This window comes from Takifugu flavidus, chromosome 17 (assembly GCF_003711565.1).
Source record: "Takifugu flavidus isolate HTHZ2018 chromosome 17, ASM371156v2, whole genome shotgun sequence".
NCBI classification, from domain to species: domain Eukaryota; kingdom Metazoa; phylum Chordata; class Actinopteri; order Tetraodontiformes; family Tetraodontidae; genus Takifugu; species Takifugu flavidus.
This window is the reverse complement of record NC_079536.1, coordinates 5,101,568-5,126,663: the sequence shown is the minus strand read 5'-3', so window position 1 is coordinate 5,126,663 and position 25,096 is coordinate 5,101,568. Positions and strand designations below refer to the sequence as shown.

Sequence of the window (25,096 nt, the reverse complement as noted above, 5' to 3'; positions counted from 1 at the left end):
ATGAGGTTCTGGGCCAGGGACACTTATTTTCCAGCTGTAGTATTCCCTCATTAAAGCTCCAGTAATTCATCTCAGAGCTAGTTTGATTAATTAGGGATTATTTGCATCTTTCTGTCTAGTTGCAATTCGACATGATGCATTTGGAAGCCTTTATTGTTCTGGCGCCAAGGCCGACGAAGGCATTTTCCTGCTCTCAAGATAGCGAAAGAATCCGAGGTCCAAGTCGATTATGTTCTCTGGCGTGTTCCCTTCTGCAGGATTTTACCGTGAGCCTCACTGGAGCTCATAAAAAGGTTCTATCCTTCTTCCCTCTAAAACCACGAGTCTGGTGATGTCATTAAGTACAACAATCTGGGAACTGGTATCCCGCTCAGCTTCTAGGACAGAGCCAGGCCACAATGGTCTGGAGAGCCAGGCCGCCGCTTCAAACAGAGACCGAGGGACAAAAGTGTCGGCTTCAAACATAATCAGAGACCGGATCTAAAGTTGGATTGTATTCCGCTCGTGCTGTCTCCAGCTTCATATGCAGCCAAAGACCAGATGAGGATCTGTCGTGCTTTGTTGAGAAGGAACAAAAAGTGGAGCTGAAGTCAGAAGTTGGTTGCTGAAGTGGGTGTGTTTCAGGAATAGACCCCGGACAGGTGACACACTGTGGCCTTTAAATGCCTCCAGTCAACCTCACGGGCATGTTTTTGGACTGTGGGGACCCTTTACATCCTCTCAATCTGCTCCTTAACTGCCCTAAAGTGTCAGTTACATATGATGCTAGCACGCAAGGAACATTAGCGTGACGGATTGGTTAGCCAGCAACAGCCAATGCAACACCAGGGTTGGCACGCATCACTGTTGTGATTTACTTTGAGGCGTCCTGATGATGGTTGTGTTACCGAGATCGTTGGCTTCCTGTTTTGCTGCTCACCCTCAGTCACAATCATGACATTTGGATTTTCTGCTGTTTTAGGCGCCATCACTGACCGCCAGGGGAGAAGGCGGGATTTCTCTGATAACTTCTTATTTTTTCCCTCTGTGCAACACTCCTGAATGACTCGCTAGCCCGTTCCAGGGACCCTATGGGGTTAGGGGCTCTGTAATTTGCATATAAGTACCTCGGCGGTGCTCTGGAGGTGTCCCACCACCTCCCCTGCAACCAGAACAAGTTCCCGATTTTGTCCGCACCGGGGATTGAACCGGGAACCGTCCGCTCCTCGGCCCAGCGCACTACAGTCTCCCACCGCCGCAAATAGAATCGATTTAGCCTTTTTCTTGTCTTTGAGATCAAATACGTGTTTATTCAATATTTCAAATAGGTTTTGGATCAGTCAAGTTCCTATGAAAGAATTTTTTTTAAGTTGAGCTTCCCCCTCTGGAGGCGTGCGGACCGTCGGGTGTGCTCAGGCTCAGGGGGAGGACCTGGGGGAGGGTTGTTAACAGCCCGGGGGTGGTGGGGGGGGGGGGATTTAAACCAGGCTCTGTGTAGTCACACTTTCGCTCAGGACGTGCGTGTGTCCGGGGGTGAAACCGTTATTTTCCCTCCTCCCTCCTCTCTCTTTACCCATGGACTCCTCATAACTTCTACTGGAACTCAAGTGGCCGCACTTGCAATTAAGCACCAGCGCCTGTTGCTCCACTTTCTCCAGCTTCCCCCGGAGCAAAGGCGCAGCCTGGGGAGCTTGGTCCTGCACAAAACGTCGGGAGGGATTTCTTCTCTGCATTATTTGCTCATCGCCGGAGCCCAGCCTGCGGGGCGCAACTATGGAGTACCTAAAGTTCTGTTTTGTGTTTTCATGCTGCCTGAAAATCGCCTTTTCCCTCCTTTCTACTGAAACAGCCCAAGCCCCCGCGCCCATCCCCAAAGGTAGGCAGAGGTCCAAACTTTTCTCCTCTTCCTTTCCTATTTTTGCCTCACATGCATCCACATGTCCGGACACGTACATAATCGTCTGGGTCTCATTCAAAGCTGCATTTAAGATCATTATCTTCGGGGATGAGGTCATTCTAAAGGCTGCAAACCCGAAAAATCTGGCTGCGCTGAGGCGTAACACTGCCTGACAGTTCCCGACACTTGACAGAACTCCACGGCTTCCTACGAACTCATTGCACCCTTTTGATTTAGATGCGTGCAGCTCGGGCTTTTCCACTGAAACCAGCCTTTAAAATAGCAGTGCGAGAAATAGCCATCCAATTATGGTTTCAGTAAATTTCCCAGCGTCTGTTTCGCAAAAACAACAATAAAAAAATAATGTTTTAAAAAGCCCTCAGATGTGATGCCAATGTTGGCTCGTTGTTGTGTTTCGTAACTGCACCAAAATCATTTTTGTCTTCTTTAATTGGGAAACGTGTAAAACCCTTAATCCAGTGGATCCAAATGTTTAATGGTGTCATTATGTTTAGAGCCTGTGTTTAAGTCAAGTGTGAAAATGTGCGACTTCAGTCTTGACGGGTGTGTTATGTTCACTTCCACAGGAGCCATGTTACTTTTACAAGGGTTCCAATGTTTATGCTTTTGAACGCCCTGGTAATTCATTGAGGCCGGTTAAAGCACAAATGCTCCGGTTCCTTGGGACAAGCTGGTAAAATCCAGGAATTTTTCTGGAATTACATGAAATCATGTTGAGATAAAGGAGTGACAGGACAGTCTGTTGATGCTGGGAGAGTATTTTGTAGATAAAAAGCTGCTAAAAGAACTCCTTTCAGTTGATTTGGGAAGAAGCATCATTTTTAAAGAACAAATTAATGCTGAATGACCTGAAGGGCTGCAGAAAAGGCACAATCCAAATTAGCCAATTCAAGAAAATCCCTATTGTTCCGGCCCACAAGGAGGCCATTTTTCCATTTATTTCTTTTTATCATCAGGAATTGAGATATTTGGCCGTTTGAGGCCCGTCTGGGTCACCCTGTCTGAACCTCTGGAGTAGTGCTGTGCTTCTATGACCTCATCACAGTTTAAAATCTGGGGGAACTTGATGAACCCAATTGTTTGCACACTCAGTCTAGACAAAAAATGCTGGGTGTTGTGCTGAAAATAAGGATACACACTGTTCTTGTGCGGCCGTGCTCATAGACACGTGCCACGAACCTGCCGGTGTGGGTATGAAAGGAAGAAATGAAGAGCAAAACTCTGAAAATCTGCTGTGATTTGTGTTTCCTGGGTCGGGACTCGCTCAGTAGCACAGACTTAGATCGGATTTGGGCCGAATGCCAGTTCCGTTCACCTGGTGTGGCTGTGGACTGCAGACTGACTGGCCTGTTGAAACCTGGGTGGCGTCGACCGCCCCCCCCCCGACCACGACCACCACAGACGAGTTATCTGAAGGGGGCCTTTCACTTTTTCTGACCGCATGACAAAGCACAATGTACGTCTGATTTAACCCAAGTCCCCCAGCCGATCCAGGAGCGACCAGCGCCGGGCGCTAACACATTACTCTTCTCCCAGTTGGCAGCAGTGTAACTAATTACTAACACACGTTTAGTTGTACAAAAACAGTTACAAGGAAACGAAAGTTGGTGACGCACACGTATATAGACACTATGGGTTAGCATGAGGGAGATGAGGAGGATAATTACTCATTATCACTCTTTAACATCAGATTTTTCCCCAGTGCAGGACAAAGGGACAAAGTCCTACAATTGGACATACCCTCCGCTTTAGAATGGACAGTCTTCTCTGCCTATTTACTCCCGATGGATGGATGGATGGATGGATGGATGGATGGATGGATGGATGGATGGATGGATGGATGGATGGATGGATGGATGGATGGATGGTAAACTTCATCCAAAATGGTGTTCTGGAATTGCCTATTCCTCTACACCATGAGGCAATACCAATTCTGTTGTTTTTTCCTCTTTATTGTGGGTTTTGGGGTTTGACATTTATTTTCACATGAAATAAAAATTGATGCGACCAGACAGCTAAATTGCCTCCTGCCTCATCGCTGGTGACATCATGCCTGTGGTCAGACAGATGGCATACGGCCCAAGGCCCTGCAGGATTATTTTGCTGGGGTGTTTTTAGTCATTACAGTGGCTCGAAAAATCCCACAAAATTAGCTTTGTTTTGGTCGTAAAGCTTCAAGTCTTTTCAACCCATCGTTCGAATCAGGCACTGCGACCTTTTCAAAGACATGGATCCTCCTTTACACCCAGAAGACAACGATGGGATGCTGCTGAAACGGCAGCAGTCTCTGTGCAGAAGGTTGTATTTTACTTAGTGTGACCTGTTAAATAATAATCCTGGAGCTGGATTTTTGAATTTAGCTCCTCACCCAGGGTCTGTGAGACTTTAATATCGCTACTCTGTGCCAAAACTGCTTCCAAACTCTGACATTTGTTCGCTCGAGGCTGTAATTGCGTGAAATTATAAATAGCGGATTTGCCCGACGAACTGGAACACACAAAGCAGAGACAGATGTGCTTGACCTGATTGCTTGATTCTTCTGCTGCCACAATGAAATGCAAGTGGACGGCCAAGTGGTCTGGAGAGCTTCAGTCCCGCGCGCCGCTCCGGCGTTGGGTCGGATGGGGCTGCGTCCCTCCTTTCGTCAATTTCAGGAGATGCTAATTTGACATTCTAACCCGCATTAACCAGGTAATGAGCCAGCTGTGTAGATGTCATCCGAAACAGTTTATGCAGCTCTTCCTCCTCAGTTGCCAGACAGCTCGTTCCTTTAGCACTTAGCTCCAGATTCAAGCATATTCTGGCACCGGTCCACAGCAGAGCAAACACACCATTGACCCACATTTATGGAGAGGGTCTCCTGCATGCACCGCTGCATCGCCCTGCGTTGTGGAGCGACACAGATCACAGATCGACAGGAGCAAATGCAGGTGTGACGCTTGGCTCGGCGGTCACACCCAGTTGGCATGTGGTTTATCCACGTGACCTGTGCAAGAAGTTCTGCCTAAATAAAATGAGCTTTCCTCTCCCAATGTGCCCGTAATAACTACCTCCTGAACACGCTGAAGCGTTTAGCAGCCCAGAGCCAGATACTTCCCTTCGGTATTTCGTACATACCAAGAATATTACTTATATGCTACGAACCGGGATGAAATTTACCTCCATTTACGCCACACTGCGAACATTCTCAGCATGCTCGCAGGCCTCAACTTAAAGCAGATCCAAACTGGGGCAAGTTGCTGAATAATCCCCACAGTGAAAGTTTGCAGCACAGTAAGTGCATTTCTCACTAAACCATCCAAACAAACAGACAGTTTATCAGCAGCAAGTAAATATTTGTCTTCCTGATGACTCCAGTCTGCTCCGTCTTTCTCACCCTCTCTCCAGCTCTGTAGAAGCAGCCCAGAGGCCAAACAGATCATGAGATTATTATCTGACATTGATTTAATGCACACTTGAAGTTCTTTTGGGGACATTTTGATTTTAGTCCCCCCCCGAAACCCCGTTTTGCAACCGCGCTGCAGCTGACCTTCGATTAAAGGTCAATAAGCCGCAGTTCTGTCAGATTTCATTTGCTGCTGTGATTTAAGCCTCCAAGTGGTTTGTGGGCTCCAAATGCTAACTGCTAACTCCCCTTTGACACAGTTATTGGAAGATGAGGAGCAGAGTTTGTCATTTCTGCTGAATTATCCCACCCAAACTGTGCAAAAACATCCTGTAAGGATGTTTTATAACACTAGAGAATCACAGAAAGTAAATGAAATGACACTTTTGTATAAAATGTTCCTCCAACACTGTGAATGTCCTTCTGGATTATAGGGATCACCTCCCAGACGAAGCAGATCCAGAATGCCTCAGTTTTCCCTTTGGCAGAGCTGAAAAATCAGGCCAATATGCCAGTGGCCTATTTTCCCTCCTTCCCGCTACATTTCACCGGAGCCTGGTGACACCGCTGTTTCCATTTACTTCACTTTAGGTGGTCAGGCCGTGTCAACTCTGACAAACCCTGGAAGCAGTCGGATCTGGATTTTCTTTTTTTTCTTTCTCCAACAAACCACCTTTAGAAACCTTCCTGCCAAGCTAGCTGAGGCTAGCACCAGAAAAGTTTCTCCCTAGCATATTTCATGCTGCATGGACATGAAGATTAAAGGCCTCAAGAATGTTGGCTGTTGGATAATTGTCCTCTACTTTACTTGAAGAGTCTTTACATGAATGACTAAAGTAGAAAATGGAGTTTGTGTCCTTATAAAAAAATGCTAACGTCAGCTTAGCTTTATCCACTGCATCAGTTCAGTGAAGTGTGAAAGTTCACTGAAGGGCAGAAGCCAGTGTGGTATAAAAGGGAACTGGCGTCTCTGCCGGTCTGAGCTACATTCCTTTCCTCCGCTCGGCTGGTCTTGAAGTCTCACATGGACATGTTGGTCCACTCTGACTAGGCAAGTACGCTTTTCACGACTAGAGCCCAGTGACAACTTCTGTAACTGGAAGGCACAGAAGCAGGACTCATATGTCTGTTTTGAACATATTCCATCCACTCTTTTCAGGATTCCCTTCTTCACGGAGTTCTCAGTAAACCTTAGTCGGTCCTGAACATGACGTGGTAGTTTGTAGGAATAGAAACGTTCACATTACTGAATTTCTGTACAGTGTTCAAGAAAATCAGCTTTTTCTTTTAACGTCAGGCAAAAATAAATCAAGTGAGACACTCGGTCTAGACAAAAGTGACTGGATTGTTTGTCTAAACATACACCGATCTTGTCTCTTAACCACGAGCGAATCAGGTAGGACACCACCCTGGTTAAAATAGCATTAAATTATCCCAGCACAGAAACCAGTACTGTGCCTAAGGAAAAAAAAAGTCCTAGCAGTGTTATTCCATTCATTAAGTGATTTGTGCTGCTGGCTCTGAGGCGGGACAGCGTTGACCTCTCGTTACACCTCTGTAACATTTGCACAGCTGCCAGCCTGCAGCACAACATTAATGGGGCTGTGTAAACGGGGCTGGTGTCGCCTTCCTACACTCCCTGCAAAGCAATTAACTCAGCAACTGTAAACCTCTGCAGTCTCCCAGAAGACTTCTGAGCACTTTCTGAACAAAGGTGGCATTTTTGAAGTTGGAGTCTAGCTTATTAGTTTGTATTTCTCCTCCTAGGGGCCTTCATTTTAAAGACAATTGCACTCTACTGTGTGATATAGAGCAAAGTATCATCTGTATACAGACACACTCAGGCTGGATGTATATAATTTCAATAAAATCAATGGAGGCTAAAACTAGAAACAATCAATCATATTTTAGTGCTAATCATATAAAAATGCTGGTGGATGGAACTCATTGAATTTAAATGTTACTTTAGTCATCAAAATTTATTAACTTCAGTTGTTTCAGAGACAAAACAAGTCAAAACAGAGAAAATAGTAATCGAGGAATCTGACAATTCCTCTTGCTCAAATCTGAATTTCCATGGACTTTTCCCCAAATATTAGCTACGAATCTCAGTTGTAAATCACTGAGACATTTTGGCTAAACAGGGAACCAAAACAAAGTATTTTTTTCCCGCTGTTTTTTCAAGATTCCAGGACAGACCATCTTCCATCCAAAGAGTTTCTGCACAAATTCATTCAGACAGATAAAGAAACACATGAACCTTCCCGGCAAGTGTTCACTTCTTCCCTGATTCTGTCGGTAAAACGAGTCTCCCAGATGTGGGAAGCACCGTCGCTACGTCTGATTATTCTGTACCTTTGAGCCAAAAACACAAACAGCCACTCATCGCTGGCTTGAACAGTCATCCGTTCCATCACACATTTCTGAACCAACCTGCAACAGAACCTGTGTGTCAGACGAGCGCTGGAACGTCCATTAGGACGACGAAAGGGCCAGACTGGGATAAGAGAACGGTTGAGTCATGCAGGCACTGAACACATCAGAAAAAATGATCCTGTGAAACCCTTCAACTTTTTTTTTCATTTTTCTTTGGACTGTCTTTCTGATCATGTTTAAAAGCTCGACTGCAACTTTTGCGCATGCGTGCATCGGGAAGTTAATGAAGGCATCGGCGGGTGTCTGGACCTTTAATTGATGTCATTTTTAATCACGGTCACAGATTTCATCTGGTGTTTGGGATCAATCAGTCAGAGAGTTTGATTGATTGATTGATTGATTGATTGATTGATTGAGTACTTTAATGAGTTGATGCCAAGGACATCAGCCATTGATATAAATGTGCACAGAGAGATTTATTCTGCTGCCAACAAATAATGTAGCTGCTAAAATGCCACCAGAAAATAAAGAAACGCACCACAAAGGCACCGTCATCAGTGCATCACCCTCGGAACTGCAGAATTAATAAATTCATATCCTGGATTAGTCAGATTGCTCCACGTCTTTCAGGGGCTTCAGGGACTTGAGCTAAAAAATAAAGCGTGATCCAAAACGTCTGATCAGACTGACAGTCAAAAATCTGAATAATGCCAAGAAAACTGGATTCTTTGCAGGAAAATAAGGTTTTATCTGTGTCCTGGGTTGCTTCTTCTTTACTGCAGTGCTTGCTGGTATCCAATAAATGATTTATTGGAGTTAAATGGAACATTGTGCTTTACTTTAAATAGGAGGCAGATTGCACCGAAACAAGAAAAGGAAAATATTTGTACTCAAACAATGATATGAAACCAGAGAAAATAAGTTTTTAACTGTGGGTTGGCCTATGTTGATGTTTGCTCAAACCAGTAAGAGCTGTAAGGACCCACACCTTCTCACTGGTCCCAGTAGAACTAAGGAAACCCTCCTGAGGGAACTCAAGAGCTGCAACAATTTCTTGCTATATGCTACATCCACGTCGGTTGGTTGGTGGTCATGAAGCTAACGTTCGTTGTGTGTTTTTCCTTTGTTTTCCAGAAAAACTGCTTGTCCTGACTGTTGCGACTGAGGAGACTGACGGCTTCCAGCGCTTCCTGCAGTCTGCACGCTACTTTAACTACTCAGTGAAGGTGGGTTGCAGCAGGAGCCGAGAACGACGATGGTCGGTGGGATCATTTCTGAGGGATGATTAAGCTCCTGGTTTCATTTAGACGACGGCTTCCTTCATCTGTTTTCTCCGATTCAGCATTTTTTTTGCTACCATGAGGAACTTTTTGCTTTATTTCTGAACACGTGGAACCATCTGGCTTTGAGATAAAGCTCAGCGCTTTGTCGTGTGATTTATTTTTTCTTTAAAGGCGAAGCAAGTTGCCGTTAGCCTCCGAATAAAGATAATTTATGTACCGTTGCAGGTGTTGGGGATGGGAGAAGCATGGAAAGGCGGCGATGTCGGCCACTCCATCGGCGGAGGGCAAAAAGTCAGACTACTGAAGGAGGCCATGGAGGCTCTGGCTGACCAGGACGATCTCGTAGTCCTTTTTGTGGATAGGTGAGAACACCTAGCATTTTTCTTTTTGTTTATTCGGATTGCAAGATGGTTTTTAAAGCATCTCCAAAGGGAGGCTGCATCTATTTTATGGTCTGACCCTTCTTTTCAAGAAATACCCTGTGTGATACTTAAATAACTCTGGTTTCCAACAAGAACGGGTCGATGCAACACAGCTCTATAATTCTGAAATGAGCTAATTTCTACCATTAGACTTCAACAACTACTTTAAAACGCCCCCTCGCTGGCGCTTAAGAGCTACTCAATCAATCATATAAAGACGTTATTATAGACCTCCGTTCACGTAGAGAGTCATTTTCAGTGGAAGCTGAATTATAAGTTCTCAAAGGTAAAGGAAAGTTCTCCTGTGATAATGTGGCCAGTTGGAAATAATAACAGTTTTCCAGAGAAGGCAATAATGATACTTACTGCACTCCTCAATGTTGCATGGATAATGCCAGGTGTGTAGAGCTGACACACCCTTGAAAATTGAAACGAAAATGATTTCTTTGAATCACAACATTTTGTTTTAAACTCTAAAGTCTGCTGTAATCTGCCTCTTTCTGCAGTTTCTGATCAAACCGGAGTTCCCAGCAGTGACATCATCACGATTGTATTAATTCTTGTGAATATTATTGTAATTTCCTCTTAATCAGTCATAAAATAATCGTCGATTTTTCACCTATTATTGCAGCTCTTCTGTAGATATACAATATTAAACTTAAATGTTAATAAAAGTGTACATATTTAACAATTTAAGAAACACTAACACGATCGGATCCATTGATGGTACCAATATTTCTTTTCAAATCAAGCTTTTATTTCGAAATTCAAGCTTGGTAGCTGAAGAGCGTCAGTCATTGTTTTCTACAAACTAAATGATCAAATGAATGTTCAATGAAAATTAATGACCAGACACGAGACAGAGCTGCTCCGTGTAGAAGCGTCTGTCCTCCAGATGTGGATGCAGTCGTGCTACGAGTCTTTCCTCGTTTCATCCCTGACTGAGAAGGTTTAGACTGACATAGCTAAAGGACAAGATGAGGGGAAAAATAACCCGGACGCCAAACGTGGGCATGTTTAATACTTAGTGACACTGTGGAAACGGCGCCAGCGAACAACTGCCACTTTTACTTTTGGGTCTTGACACCTTAAATGTGAGAGCCACCGAGAACGCTTCCACACCCGAAAACATCTCGGAAGAAGCCCTCTGTTCAGCAGGTCGCCACCGGCACACGTGATTGGTGGGAATTCTTTCCCATCTGTGAGAGATGATGTCATCTTCATGTGGCAAACAGGAAAGATGTTGCGGTACACTTGCTGGGACAAATGGAAGATCTTAGCTGTTTGAAGAAGCTTGTGTGTGTGTGTGTGTGTGTGTGTGTGTGTGTGTGTGTTGTGTGTGTGTGTGTGTGTGTGTGTGTGTGTGTGTGTGTGTGTGTGTGTGTCCATATTTATATGGAAAGAAAAACACTGATAGCAATCTGTCTATATTCCAACTTCACTCCTCCCTTTCAGTTATGATCTAATCTTCGCTGGGGGGCCAGAAGAAATACTCAGGAAGTTCCAGCAGGCCAACCACAAAGTGCTCTTTGCGGCAGAGGGACTGATATGGCCGGACAAGCGGCTAGCTGACAAGTACCCCTTGGTCCGCAGTGGCAAACGCTACCTCAACTCCGGAGGTGGGTTCCTGAACGGTTCCGAACACGGTCAACATGCAGAAAAGTGTCCTGATGCTTTGCAAACTACACTTACTTAAGAGAGACTCATTACCTCTGGCACCACTTCACATTCCACCGTCAGGTGCTGACCTCCAAGGACCTACAGGACCAGCTGGAATTCAGCTAACTGTCCGCCGTCGTTGTTTGAACACCAGCAGCCTGATGTTAGCTTTAAAATATAAAACCGCAGGGCCTTTTGTTATGACTCCCTGCAGTTAAACGAGAGTATGTTTTCCATATGCATTGGCTCCTTCAGGCATTTCCTCTCCAAGTGGACAGGAGGCGTTGCATAAATATTCTGAACGCTCATGATCGTTTCGAGTCTTCTGGAAGGATTCAGAAAAAGTCAAGAAAGGTCCTAACTAACTGCAGATTTATTTGAATAAATGGATATTTAGACATCTTGTTGGCTGAACAAAACCATCTCACCCCATTTGGCTGCCGCCCAACTCCAATGAGAAACCTTTTATAGTCACTGGCAACGGAACCAGCCAATCAGGGAGCGTGCTGCAGTGCACGACATCAAATATAAATGACAGCTTCGACGACTCCAAAGGAGCACAGACCTCCATCGAATCCAGTCACATTGAGGGTAAAAGCATTTTTGTGTTCCAAAGAACATCCACTGGTTGGTTAGCTGGTGTAATTGCGTTTCTGCAAGAATGGTCATGTTTGCGCCATTAGCATAAACATTAGCTTGAGCTCCCATCCTAGCCGGAGGGTTTTTTTCTGTGGAAATGGGTGTGAAGGGCTGACTGACCCCAAGAAACCTTGAGCCTTCACGATCAGGGTGGTTTCGACCAGGCTTGCAGTCTCTCAGCACAATGAATTACTACTTTCACTGCGGCCGTCATCCTGCTCTGACCTCCAAACCTGGAGCCTGGCCCTCTCTGGCTGATTAGAGGCTGGTTTTCAGCATTCTTTGTCAACAAGATGACAAGTGGCTTTGCTTTGGGCTTCGAAACGGACTATATTTTGTTTGAAATTGCAGCTTTCACTGTGTTCCAGGATCTATTTAGAAAGATTTGTGGAACACACTCCTATCCCATGAATATACATGAGTTTCATAGATATTCCATGGACAAAAAACACTTCACAATGCCGAATTCGGCTGTGTTTCACACCAATTTTTGTTATTTTCAGAATAAAAGTCATTTTTCTCTTGAACTTTCACTTGCTGAAGCCATTATGAAGTTGTTATGTCTACCCACCAACACAATTCCACTGTGCAAAGCTTCTTTTTTCTAAAATAATAGGATGCATAATGCCACACACTAGCAACACGGCCAAATCCCGCAATCCGTTGCCGTGGTTCATGTCCTTGAGCACGAAAGGAGGAAAAAAACAGGGAGAGAAAAGAGAAATGAAGCTGCAGCTGCCGTTTAAATTTGGAACGGATGGAGACTGGCTGCGACCAAACGCCATCCTGACACTACAAACATATACTGTAGTCTGCAGCGTTATCTCTCTGGATTAGCGCCAACAATCACAGCAACTCTGTTTTGTACGCCTCACATATTGACCTTGGTTGCACTTTTGCCTTAGATCTAGTTTTGCCTTATCGTTGCAGGTTTTATAGGCTACGCTCCGCAAATAAACCGAATCGTCTCCCAGTGGAGCCTTCACGACAATGACGACGACCAGCTTTTCTACACAAAGATCTACCTGGATCCTTTACAGCGGGTATGATTGTTGGTTCACGCCCAACCTGAAAATCTAATAGTGATAAATCTTCCGACTCTTCTCTCTCTGCAGCAAACCCTCAACATGACTTTAGATCACAAATGCCAGATCTTCCTGACCCTGAATGGCGCCGCTGGTGAGGATTTTTCTTTTGTTTCACTTTGACCCCCGCCTGTATGAGAGGTGCATATTTTCAAACCTCCATCGCACCCGGCCCATTTTCACACGCTTGCTTTTTGGTCTGTGTTTGGCAGACGAGGTGCTGCTCAAGTTTGGAACGGGCCGCGTACGGGTTAGGAACACAGCCCACGACTCTCTGCCGGTGGTCGTCCATGGCAACAGAAACACCAAAGTGAGTCAAAGACCTGTGCGGTTGGGGCTGCTGAATGCTTTTGTGGCACATTAGAGACATTTTTGACTGGATCCCTTTATGATAAAGTTGAGCAACCCTGTTCTCACACGAGATTTCAACTGTGCACGAACTCTCGCACGTTTGGGAACCATGTTGACCAGAACTGCTGGCAAAAACGGAGCAGAAAATTTGAATCAATTCAATTATTCTCAGCTTCATTCCTTATTGGTGCTGTTGTTCTTCTGAACAACATTTCTCTGAAAAGCAGGATATCCGCATGTTCACTTGTTTTGTTTTCCTTCTGCCACCGGCCTCTGATTTTCCTTGGCAATGAACCGTGTCCACCAAAATTACTCTCTCCTCCCAAAGGATTTCCGAAACTAGAAGAAAACTTTGGATAAGAGGATTATTCGCACGGCGCCCCTGTGCCACCCGGACCTGCCTGGCTGGCTTTATAACCTTTCTTATATCATTTTTCAAGATCTGTGCATAATATCCCAATTTTCACTAAACACAGACCAGAACAGAAATGATGTCACAATGTCAACATTTATCAAGTCTGAGCATTAACCTGCTTCCTTTTTACCGCCCCCCCCACAGATCTTCTTGAATTATTTGGGCAACTACGTCCCCAACATGTGGAACTACGAACACGGCTGCAGCCTCTGCGACAAAGATATTCTGGACCTGTCTCGGCTGAACGTAAGGCCTTTAAACGGACTCCTTCTTATTTCATTTGCCCTTTTATCCGCCCGCTCGGCTGCAGCGCGTGCGTTTTTTTTAAACCACCTCTCCGTGGACACTGGAAAGGATGAAACATCACAGTGACCTTCCACTGTGAACCATCCATCAGTTTCTGTCTAGACAGGAGGAGTGAGGCCCGGCATGCCCTATTTCGACAGATAAGCAACACAGTTGGTAATGCGCACATCGCCTCGCCAGCTATAATAAACAGAGTGCCTGCCGGTCCCCTTGGACCCTTTTAAAAGTGCATAAGTGCCAAGGTGAGTGCGTGGGGAAGAGGAAGTGGTGCAGGATTTGGCTTCTGGTGTTTCCAAAAGGGCTTATTTAAAGGGGTGTCAGCGGGGTGTAGCGGCTTTCTCAGGACGGGTTTTAGCCGCAAGGGTAAGCATATAGTTTTGCGTGGCCGTGGCGGGTGACATACAGAGGTTGGCATGCACCCGGTAATGGCTCCAACTGTGTGGTTTTTCTTTCAGAGCTCGTTTTCAGGGAGGGCGGAAATGCTCAGAAACGTTCGCGAACTATTTTAAAGGCGATACGCTGAAACTAAAATACGCAAGGTTGCTCGTTGAAAGGTCTCCCAAAATGTAGAAACGACAGGTGAAGTCCCCAAGTTCGCCTTTGTGCCGGGAACAAAAGCGCTTCAGTCGGAGCTCATTCATCCTGAAGCCAGAGGCAGAAGAGGTTGTTCTGCGTGGCTGTCATTGCCCTCGGTGGACAGAGGGAAAACAGTGTTTTTAATAATAGGGGCGAGTTAGTGAAGGTGCTTTGTTTGACTCCCTCTCCTTCTGGGAGGCACGAGCTGTTGTACCGAGCTCAGCGGAAGCCTTCTGTTGGAACTTTTGAAGTATTGCACTGAACCGTCCAGTCCACCATCATAGTTTAGGTTTATTCCCACACACACTCCTGCTTTTGTTGCGTCTGTCCGTGCCGCGTCTGTAACCGTTTAACCTCACTGGACAGGACGCTTGAGCTCCAGTTCCTGAGTCTCAAACACAGGCAGCGCGGAACGCAAAGATTAGATGCTTTTATGCCGATCTCTTTTCATCCCCGTCCCAGGCCTTCGCTGTGAACTGGTCAGTTGGAGCAACGGCCCAGACTCTGTGGTTTGGAGTGGACTCTTATAGGAAAATGTGTTTATTTTGTTTTGTTTTTTTCACTTTTACTTATTCCTGTAAAAAGATTTCCACGTGGCAGCCTAAAGGCTGCCTCATAGTGTACATCAACTATGGATGTCCAAACATATTTCATTCTCTTTGCACAACTTAGGATCTTAACTACATACAGATGACTGTATTTATAACCATTTGTCTTGGAGCTAAAAGCCAACTGTTCCCGCTTTTGTTAGCCGTCGACTGAAGTTTGACGTGGAATGCCAAATCATCAGTGATGTATTTGCAGCAAAGTTCCACGGAAAAACAGCTGTGTTTGAAAGGCATTCATTTGTCTCCTCAAATGTAAACAGGAGTTTCCAAGCGTGCTGGTGGGGGTGTTCATCGAGAAGCCGACACCGTTCCTTCCCGAGTTCTTCCAGCGTCTACTGTCTCTGGATTACCCCAAGGATAGACTCAAACTCTTCGTCCACAACAACGTGAGCGTTAGCCCCGAGAGCTGGCTGTGGTTGACATAATTCACCCCCACATGTGGCCCCCGATCTTTCACTGTTGGCTCCTTCTGCAGGAGGTTTTTCATGAGAAGCACATCCAGAAGTTTTGGGAGGAACATCGGAACACGTTCAGCGACTTCAAGATTGTGGGTCCGGAGGAAAATTTGAGCCAAGGGGAGGCCAGGAACATGGGCATGTAGGTGCTTCGGTTGTATATCCCAGCCCGCCATCCTCACAACAGTCCGATGGCCTTTAAATCTACGGTTTATCTGTCGTGCTTTTAGGGATCTTTGTCGCAAGGATGCCGCCTGCGACTTCTATTTCAGCGTGGATTCGGATGTGATGCTCACCAACTCGCAGACGTTGAAGCTGCTTGTTGAGCAGAACAGGTAATCCCAGAGGAGAAGCCGAGGTTGGGAGCGTCTCAACGGTTGTTTGGCCTCTTTCTCAAGTGGTAAACGAGCAAGAACACACACCCAAGCGAATTAAGGGGTGAAGATAAGACGCAGATGACTTCCTGCTCTACATGGAAATGCTGAAAGAATCCATTTCACCAGCCAATACAACATTATCCAAACACAATTATACAGTCATCCCATCTGCATCTGATGTATATACAGAAACCTCCTCCTAAACAGTCACAGCACTCTGCTGAATATGTACATTCAAAGATATTTAAAGGCTCCATGAGAATTTGTGGGACAACTGGTTTAACCAAGAAATTCCCAAATCAATAAACAGTGTTGCAGGGCATCCATATTATGCAAGGCTGTGATTTATGTTCAGTTTTAAGTTTCCCAAATTTAGTTCATATTGAAAAAAAGTCCCTTTCATTGTGGTTTGGTTTTGTGAGCCTGAAAGAGCAGCAGTGGAAAAATCGCGTCTTACTGGATTTCTTGCTAATTCTAAGAACCAGAACTGGTCCAAGGCTTTAAAATAACAATCAGATTTTATTTTATGCAGCCGTAGTGATGTGGCGGTGATCTGGTGGAGGGTTTGCTCTCCTCATTGCAGCTATCTGATTTTACTACTCAAAAGTTAGACAGGTCATCGGCTGTCTTTGAGCTGTAGCGAACTTTTATCTGCTCTGACAGAATTACCATCTCTCGCTTCCCCACAGAAAAATAATTGGTCCCCTTGTCACTCGACATGGAAAACTGTGGTCCAACTTCTGGGGAGCCCTGAGCCCGGACGGCTATTATGCCCGCTCTGAAGATTATATCGACATCGTGCAGAGGAAACGTGTGTGAGTTAATAGTGCAGCAAGGAGAAGTAGCTGACATGAATTAGCTTCTTCAATATCACATAGTAGCGCTCAGAAGATTACGTTATGTCTACAAAGCTGTGCATTTCAGGAGGAATTAGCGTCTCTACCAGCCGATATGGGGCGGCTTTAGCACAGCTGATGCAATTTAAGGAACTAAAAGTCAGGTTTAACTTTCATGACAACCGTGAATGAAATATTAGTTTCTCTTCCACCAGAATTTCCAGGAACATTTCTTACTAAAAATTGATTTACCTCGGTAAAAAAAAAAAAAAAATCCTGGTAATCTCTGCGGGTTGTGTTGCCACTGCACCTCAAAGTTCTGAAAAATGTATTCAAGGGTCACTGCTGATGTTTGGGGGTCATACAGGGGCTGGACCCACTGTTGTTGTTGTAGTCTTTAAGCTTCTTAAACCCTCAAACCTAAAGTTTCTTCAGATTTGGTTTGATATGGATGACATGAAGCCTGAATTCCATCCACCCCAAGATGCTCAAAAGAACCTAGAATTCATTCCATCCATCTTGCAGCTCAATAGTTGTTGGTCAGCACATTGCCTTGCCCCCTCAAGAGCTGAGTATAGTCTAAAAAGCCCACCCCCCACCTTTGTAGGAGTATTTCTCTAATTAACTTTGGTTGATATGGGCTGATATTGCTCAAAATCCTGGTTAAATCTTCCAGCAGTGGAAAAGGGGCCTAGGAGCCATTAGTGTTGAGGAATCTGTAAACACACTCATTGTTGTTTCTTCTCATTTCTAGGGGTGTGTGGAACATTCCTTACATGGCACACGTATACCTCGTCAAGGGCAGTGCTTTGAGGAATGAACTGAATGAGCGGAACCACTTTGTTCTGGAGAAACTAGACCCAGATATGGCTTTCTGTAGAAATGCCAGAGAAATGGTGAGAGTATGGACCATTATCTTCTGGGATTATTCCTATCATAAATAGTTTAGTACAGATAATGTGTAAATTATAATCTTTCTAGACCAGTATAGCCATAAATGGATTTTGGACTATTTCAGTGTTATTAGCTTTTAAATACAATGAGTTTTAACTGGAAGTCAACAGCTCAGCGGAAACCCGTCTGGCAAGTATGATGTCTGTCACGAAGGCATGAGGCTCATCTGTCCATGGTTGTTCTGTGTTTTTGAGGTTCTTTACCCACATGTTTCCCATAATCCTCCACTTTCTCCTGTCCTGCCGGGTGCAGACAGTTTCCTGCCGCCTCCTGTCGCTTCTTTCCTTGTGTTACGTCACCGATGCGTCTGTGTTCAGCCAGCATGCCTGACCCAAACTCCCGGTACTGTTGGAGTCCTTGGCTACCCCCCCTTTCCCTTTCTCCCTCCCCCTCCCCCCACCAGCATGCGTTACCTCCACCGTTAACCCACAAAGACATCAGCTGCAGAGGGAACCTTGCTCCTCTTTCACACAGGCGTGTTTTCCCCTCTCCTGAGTTGCCATGTTTGTGACGTCATATGTGTGATTTTTTAAAGAGTCATGTGATCTTATTTACGTGATGCTTCTCCTTTATTTTAGACCAGTCAAAGAGAAAAAGACTCCCCTTCTCCGGAATCATTCCATATGCTCAGACCCCCAAAGGTTCACATTTGTTCTTAAATTTTACCAACTGCTTTTACCAACTGCTCTTTGTCAGATTCAGGATGAGGTGTATCACCCGAGTGTATCACCTTTGTATGAACCTGTAGGGTTACCTGGGTGAGCTGATAATGGGTCGCATCGTATCTTCAGATTAGACACCAGAAACCCGGGCAGCTATTTAAAAATTGATGCTGACAGTTTGACATTTTATATGTTTATTTATTTGAGATGTGAATAGGACAAGTATTTATGAGGAGGAGTCACTTCACACGCAGGCCCTCTGTTCTGATGCTTTATTGAGAAAAGCCCATGCCTATATCCTCCCCGCCGACCCCCCAACCCCCAAAAAAGTAAGCCGCTGCTCCAGCTAAACATGCCGACTAATCTCAGACTGGGCTTCCACAGAAATGATTTGCAGTTCTGGACCAAAATCAGCAGATTTAATAAGAGGAATCAAAGTTTGAGAGCCTCTAATCTGTTCTCTGCAAAGCCTAGTCTGATAGTGAGTCCAACCCCCTCCACAGTTACCCTCCCCATGCTTCACTCTATAGGGAACATACTTCCTGGATTCTCTTTGACCGAAACTGCCCCCGATCCCCCTCCCTCCCCCTCATCCACTCTCACCCTGTAGCTGAGCCCCCCATAAATAATCTGAGATTATTTATACGTCTCTAACTCTTCCTAGACATACAGTTACTCCGATTATTTGTCCAGTGACACATTAACGAAAAGCAAACGTCTAATTTCTCTGACATTCATGAAACAATGATGTGACTGAAGCAGAAACTGTGGCTTTGACCTCCATGTTCAGGGGTTAAATACTTGCAGACATTGTCAGTTCTATGGAAAAGTTGCTCTGTTCTGTTGAGCTCAGGTTTCTGATTTGGCCCTGGAATGAAGCTGTTTTTGAATTTTTTTAAACTGATTGTTACCAGTTGTGTATGCGTGTGTGTTTGTGCATGTGTGTGTGTGTATTGCTTTAAACTCCACATATTTCGATTTTATCTCGATTATTCATGACTCCTCCAGAACCTTTCCGGGCCCTCCTGGACATTTCCCCTTTGATCCTTCCTCAAGCGTTTGCTATCCTCGCTGTGTTTCTCCACACCAGTGGCCTAAATCTCCAGAACCTTTAACACTGGAGCTCCAGTTTAGCAGCCAATTATTTTATCTGCATCAATTCCCCATAAATTTAGGGCACTCTTCAGCTGGTTATCGTCCCCAACAGGAACTGCTGTGTTAAAGCTAAAGCTAAGTCTGTGCTTCTGTCACATCTTGTGGTTTGAATGTTTTGTGGGAATTAAAAAAAAGAAAATTGTGTCGCTGCCCAAATAATTACAGATATTTTCAACTTTGTGCCAATGAAGCCTTGTGGTAGTTTGCCACTTTTGCAGTTTTTATGCCGTCCAGGCAGGTTCCGGTCTCAGGTATCATATTTACATAAATGTGCATGCATTAGAGATTCTCTCAGCGAGTCACTGCAGACATTTCCGTTCCAAACTTTTGCAAAAGCAACTGAACTTTCTCTTTCCTGTATGCTGCAGGGAGTCTTCATGTACATAACAAACAGCCACGAGTTCGGGAGGCTCATTTCCACAGCCAATTATAACATTTCTCATTATAACAATGACTTGTGGCAGATATTTGAAAACCCTGTGGTAAGTCATTATGATTTCTCATTATTGCTCATTATTACAGGAAAAAAATGGGATTTTTGTTCCCACTGACTAGCTGAGATAAACAGCAGCCACCTGCACAGGTTGTTAACGATAATGGAAGGGTTGCAGATGGGAGACAATTTTGAAATAATGAGCTCAGTGTGATAAGATATTTGACTGATAAAGCTGTGATTTTGTGCTCTGTGTGGCGTGTCAGTGCCTGCCCGGTTGGGTTGGGGGTGGGGGGGGGGGGATGGGGGGGACGGGGGGGTTGGAATGTGGCAGTCAGGTATTCAGGTCAGCAGAGAGTGACAGTCTTTATTCCTGCAGGACTGGAAGGAGAAGTACATCCATGAGAACTACACTCGGATTTTCACTGAGAACTACATGGAGGAGGTTTGTGTCAGTGCCTGTGAGACGGATGGTGCTAGAACAGAGCTGAAACCCCGTCACCATCTGGTTTTTGCATGTCATGGGGCTTAAGTTATAGTTATGGCGGAAGCCAAATGTCTAATTCCAAATCTCAGACGTTTGATCATGTATGGGTGTGTGTTGCAGCCTTGTCCAGATGTATTCTGGTTCCCAGTGTTCACACAAAAGGCCTGTGATGAAATCGTGGAAGAGATGGAACACTACGGCTCATGGTCTGGAGGCAAACATGAGGTCAGTGCCTCTGCTGTGCTGCTGACTGCCTCTCCGAAGTCTTTGCATGAACAATCTGGCTGCAGGGGGTGGGGCACTGAGTCAGAAGATCAGCAGGCACGAGAATCTTTCCTTATATGAACACTCAACAAATTTCTCGAGTGGGGGAGGGGGGCATTGAGGGCCAAATTCTTTTTACATTTGTAGTTAATCTACATTTGAAATGGAACCACAATGGAACACATTAGCAACTGCAGTGCTAACGCAAACAGATCTTTCTACTGCATGTTTACTGCCGTAGCTTCACTAGCAGAAGTGCTAAAACAATGCAAACATTAAAAACAAAGAGTTATTTACGTGACGTCATTTGTACACTACTCTTCCTCAATAGACCTTCAAAATTACCAGCCAGTTTGTAATAGTAACACAAAGTTAGCGGGAATATTTGCACACAGAGCGCCTGTCTGAACACAACCCTAGACCCCTCACCCTTCAAAGTAAACTAATTGCCGTCATTTACTTTACTTTCAACAAAAAAAAAACATCCGCGTTGTAAAAGCCCAAATTAAGCAATTACCATAAAATCAAAGCCTTTGGTTAATTGATAGTGGTTAGCTGTTTGGCGTGTGTTTTATACGTCTGTGAAATTAATCACGCCCACGTCGTAACCTTTACTGAAAGAATGGAGCTTTGTTTATCTGTCACGACCGGATCGGCTGCAACTTAATTTGTTTTTCTCAGACATTTACAGGGGTCAGATCTGAGCCAGATGTCAAGGCCGTTACTACTGTGTTCCTCCTTGGCTAAATGTAATGCTTTGCATGCAGTGGGACACCACATGATTGCACACTTATATGTCCTGTATAAGTCTGTGATCAAAATACTGCTAATAAATAGTTCGTTATCATATTGCCTGTTTGCTGTAGTTGAAGGTGCAATTACACTATCAAAAGGTTTGCTGAAAGTGCACTGACAGGCTTATAAAAGGGTAAAGGGGTTGACTCGTTCGCCTCAGGCTTGCAGACAAGAGCTAGCATCTTTTACGCGCCCTCCATATTGTGCTCTTCTCTTAGGACAAGCGGATCACTGGCGGCTATGAGACGGTCCCCACGGACGATATTCATATGAAGCAGATTGGCTTCGACAAAGAGTGGCTGCACTTCATCCGCGAGTTCATCTCACCCGTCACCTTAAAAGTCTTCTCTGGTTACTACACAAAGGTGAGGAAAGAAAAGCTAACCAGCCCGTTGGGCTCCCTCACTGGGGCCCATTTTAACATCTATTCAATGTGAACTTAAGCTGCTGATGAGTGTTGACCTCTTAGACCAACCAACTGGGGTATGTTCTCGCTCTGTTCTTGCAGGGATACGCTATCATGAACTTTGTGGTAAAGTACACACCTGAGAGACAGGCCTACCTGAGACCCCATCATGACTCCTCCACCTTCACCATCAACATTGCACTCAATAATAAAGATACAGACTTCCAGGTATAAAAACACAACATTACCATTTGCTTACGAGGTATTTTATTAGGTTAAATAACCAGTTTTCCCCTCCTGCCATTAGGGCGGGGGTTGCCGGTTCCATAGGTATAACTGCTCCATAGAATCACCCAGGAAAGGCTGGAGCTTTATGCACCCGGGGCGATTGACTCACCTCCACGAAGGCCTCCCCACTACCAACGGCACCCGTTACATCGCAGTGTCCTTCATTGACCCTTGAACTCTACGATTTTTTAAAAAAATGTCTTCTTTTGTTTGTTTCTTTTCCTTTATTGTTTGTGGTTTCGTGTATCGGGGCCCCCAGTTTGGCGGCTGTAAAACGTTGCATTGAAAGAATTAGGAGCTAAAGAGTTCTCTGTCAAACAGAGGAGGGAGGTCTGGAGGGTGTGGCATAAAAAAAAAGAAGAAACTTCAGAGTCGCAAATCAGGTACATGAACTCTAGCAGCTACTGGTTCTTGGCTTTTTTTACCCTAATTTCCCAAGTTGAATTTTACCACCATCATAGTAACAGTCACTATTATGCCCTGGCAGCTTTGCTAGTAGTTAGGCCTCCCAGGCTAGCATGCTAATGGCTGCTGTGGACCTAACTGTTATATCACTGAAGAAAACATTGCTTAAATGGCTACTGGTGCTAATCAACCATTTGAATCTCTACATTAGAGATGAAGTGACTGTTTGCTGTCAGGTGGCTCGTATTGGAATCTATTCACACTTACTGTATTGTCTGAAGTGCTCAGAGAAGCAGATCTGTTGTCAGGCCCTTGTATATTTGCGAGAGAAACAGCTCTGTTCACACACACACACGCACGCACACACACACACACACAGCGTCCACATCGGACGTGTTCGCAACTGTTGAAAATCCAGATGTTTGAGCAGGAGGCGCAGCCAGCGAATTCCTCCAGTATCTCTCAGATTTCTTTACAGCGCCACTTGGGAGAGATGCCACCAATGTGTAAGGCTCGCTCTTCCTGCCCCTACGCGTGTGCGTATCCTTCCATTCGCAGGTTTTACTGCATTCGACTCCTGTTATATGCAACAATTCTGACCCAGAATCAAAAGTTTTCCTTCACATTTCTATCTGTTCTATAATCAGTTGTGATCATGGGCGAGGTTTCATGTGTCCAGTGAGAAAAATGTATTGGATTTTTGCACAGGGAAAAGAAAAAAAAACATCCAGTTTGGAATGAAGTTGTGTTTTCGGAGGATTTCTCCCTTTTTTTGTTGGAAATGTGTACATTTGTTTCTCTTTTCTCAGAACATTTCTGCAGTAGTATTTTTTTTCCTGAGTTTGATGAGTGAATTTGTGGGAAAAATGCAATTTTTTAACTTATTTTCTACGTCGAATTAAAGTCTTTATAAAAGCCAGAAGCAAAGCTTGTAGCTTTCTGTGCATTCGATGTGCGATTTCCTGAAGAAAAAAAATCGCAGGACAGCATCTGAGACGGTTTATGGAGCTTAATCCTCTTGACTGTTAGCAAAGAAAGATGGACGGGATTTCTATGAACTTTCCATTGTGAATGTGTTTCGCTCCGTCTTTAAGCCATCAAGGAATCTGAGGCCTCTTCTGGCCGGAGTGTTCCGAGTGTGGCGAGATGCCGTCATCTGTTGCAAATGCAGTTCTGTTTACTTTCGCTCCTACATGTAGCCACGTGAGCATGTTTGTGTGTAAACGTGTGATCAGGGGACTAATGGCTAGGGACTCCTGGATCAGTGTGGACATTCCTGCGCCTGGTGTCCCCTGACTGAACACAGAATCTCGGCTACAGCGAGCACACAGGCTGAAGGAGATTGAGGTCAGTCTGGGGAAAAGGCGCTCTGCTGCTGAAAGAGCCCATTGTGGCCGTTTCCTCTGGTCCGCCCTTGGTTTCAGGCTCTCAAAGGTGACATTGAAGGCAGCTGCAGGAAAAAAAACGCATACCTGTTTAACATGCAGGCTTGTCCGCTCCAGTGGGCCTTTGCTATTTCTGAGCTGTTCTTCTAGAAAGGAACAACCTGGGCCACAGACCTACTCTTTTTAGATCGTCCCGCATGCCTGGTGGCCATCTAGATGTAGATCCATATTTAGCCTTTTCTGTAGGTTATACACGGGTCCAGGATAAACACAGGCTTCAAAGTTAAGTGTTGGTGATGAGGGGGAGAGTACGGTGGCCGAGAGGTGCAAAACACTTTTACAAGCGGATGAAACAAATTTACAAATAACTTTTTCTACCGGAAAGGGAATTACCGACCCTTGGTACGGTTGGGCCAATGGATGCGTTCCGTCGGTACAGTTGGTAATTCCCTTTCCGGCAGAAAAGGAGCCGGCACAAAACAAGTCCTTACCCGCTTTCGATTCAGATGATGCAGTTGGTAATTCCCTTTCCGGCTGAAAAGTAACTTGTAAATTTGTTTTGTGCCGGCTCCTTTTCTGCCGGAAAGGGAATTACCAACAGTACCGACGGAACACATCCATTGGCCCAACCGTACCAAGGGTCGGTAATTCCCTTTCCGGTAGAAAAAGTTATTTGTAAATTTGTTTCCTCCGCTTGTAAAAGTGTTTTGCACCTCTCAGCCACTGTAGGAGAGGCCCTGAAGCATCACAACGCGTCTAAACATCTCATGCCAATAGTTAGTGTGTGTGATGACAATGGGCTGGGTATACATGCAAGTAACACGTGTCTTTACAGTATTAATCAGTCATAACCACCCACTGTTATTATTATTATTCAGATACTATGCAGATTCTCCCTCCACTTTCCACATGACATGGAAGAGAAGTGCTAATATGTCAATCGACAACGTGACACAGTGGAGTCCGTAGTGAGTTACTGTCCTCACCTGAAGGGGTTAAATATAAAACCTCGGGTTTCTCTCTCCCTGACAGAGTGAGAATAGAGAACGGCAAAAGCTGCCCTTTGAGGCGAAGGTTGGACACACAAACACCTGCACGAGGTGTGTTCAACAATCCCGCTTAGATCATCGCACCGACAGCGCGAGGAGCGTGTCGTCTGTGAGCGCGAGGAGCTCCTGCCTCTGTTATACGT

General features: G+C 45.0%; 1 protein-coding gene across 2 annotated transcripts; it reads left to right on the top strand.

Moving 5' to 3' along the window:
• Positions 1 to 1,469: 1,469 nt before the first annotated feature.
• plod2 (procollagen-lysine, 2-oxoglutarate 5-dioxygenase 2) lies at positions 1,470 to 23,446 on the top strand. 2 transcript variants are annotated; one of them, XM_057012834.1, is made up of 20 exons: positions 1,470 to 1,855; positions 8,793 to 8,884; positions 9,167 to 9,303; positions 10,819 to 10,982; positions 12,592 to 12,704; positions 12,777 to 12,840; positions 12,959 to 13,056; positions 13,657 to 13,758; positions 15,263 to 15,388; positions 15,478 to 15,599; positions 15,688 to 15,792; positions 16,524 to 16,649; positions 17,425 to 17,566; positions 18,203 to 18,265; positions 19,810 to 19,923; positions 20,254 to 20,319; positions 20,482 to 20,586; positions 21,639 to 21,785; positions 21,929 to 22,054; positions 22,134 to 23,446. In XM_057012834.1, exons 1-20 carry the CDS (start codon positions 1,753 to 1,755, stop codon positions 22,287 to 22,289), a joined length of 2,271 nt encoding a protein of 756 aa, XP_056868814.1. In that variant the 5' UTR covers positions 1,470 to 1,752; the 3' UTR covers positions 22,290 to 23,446. The 2 variants fall into 2 exon arrangements, with proteins under 2 accessions (XP_056868814.1, XP_056868815.1); XM_057012835.1 differs by lacking the exon at positions 18,203 to 18,265.
• Positions 23,447 to 25,096: the final 1,650 nt, after the last annotated feature.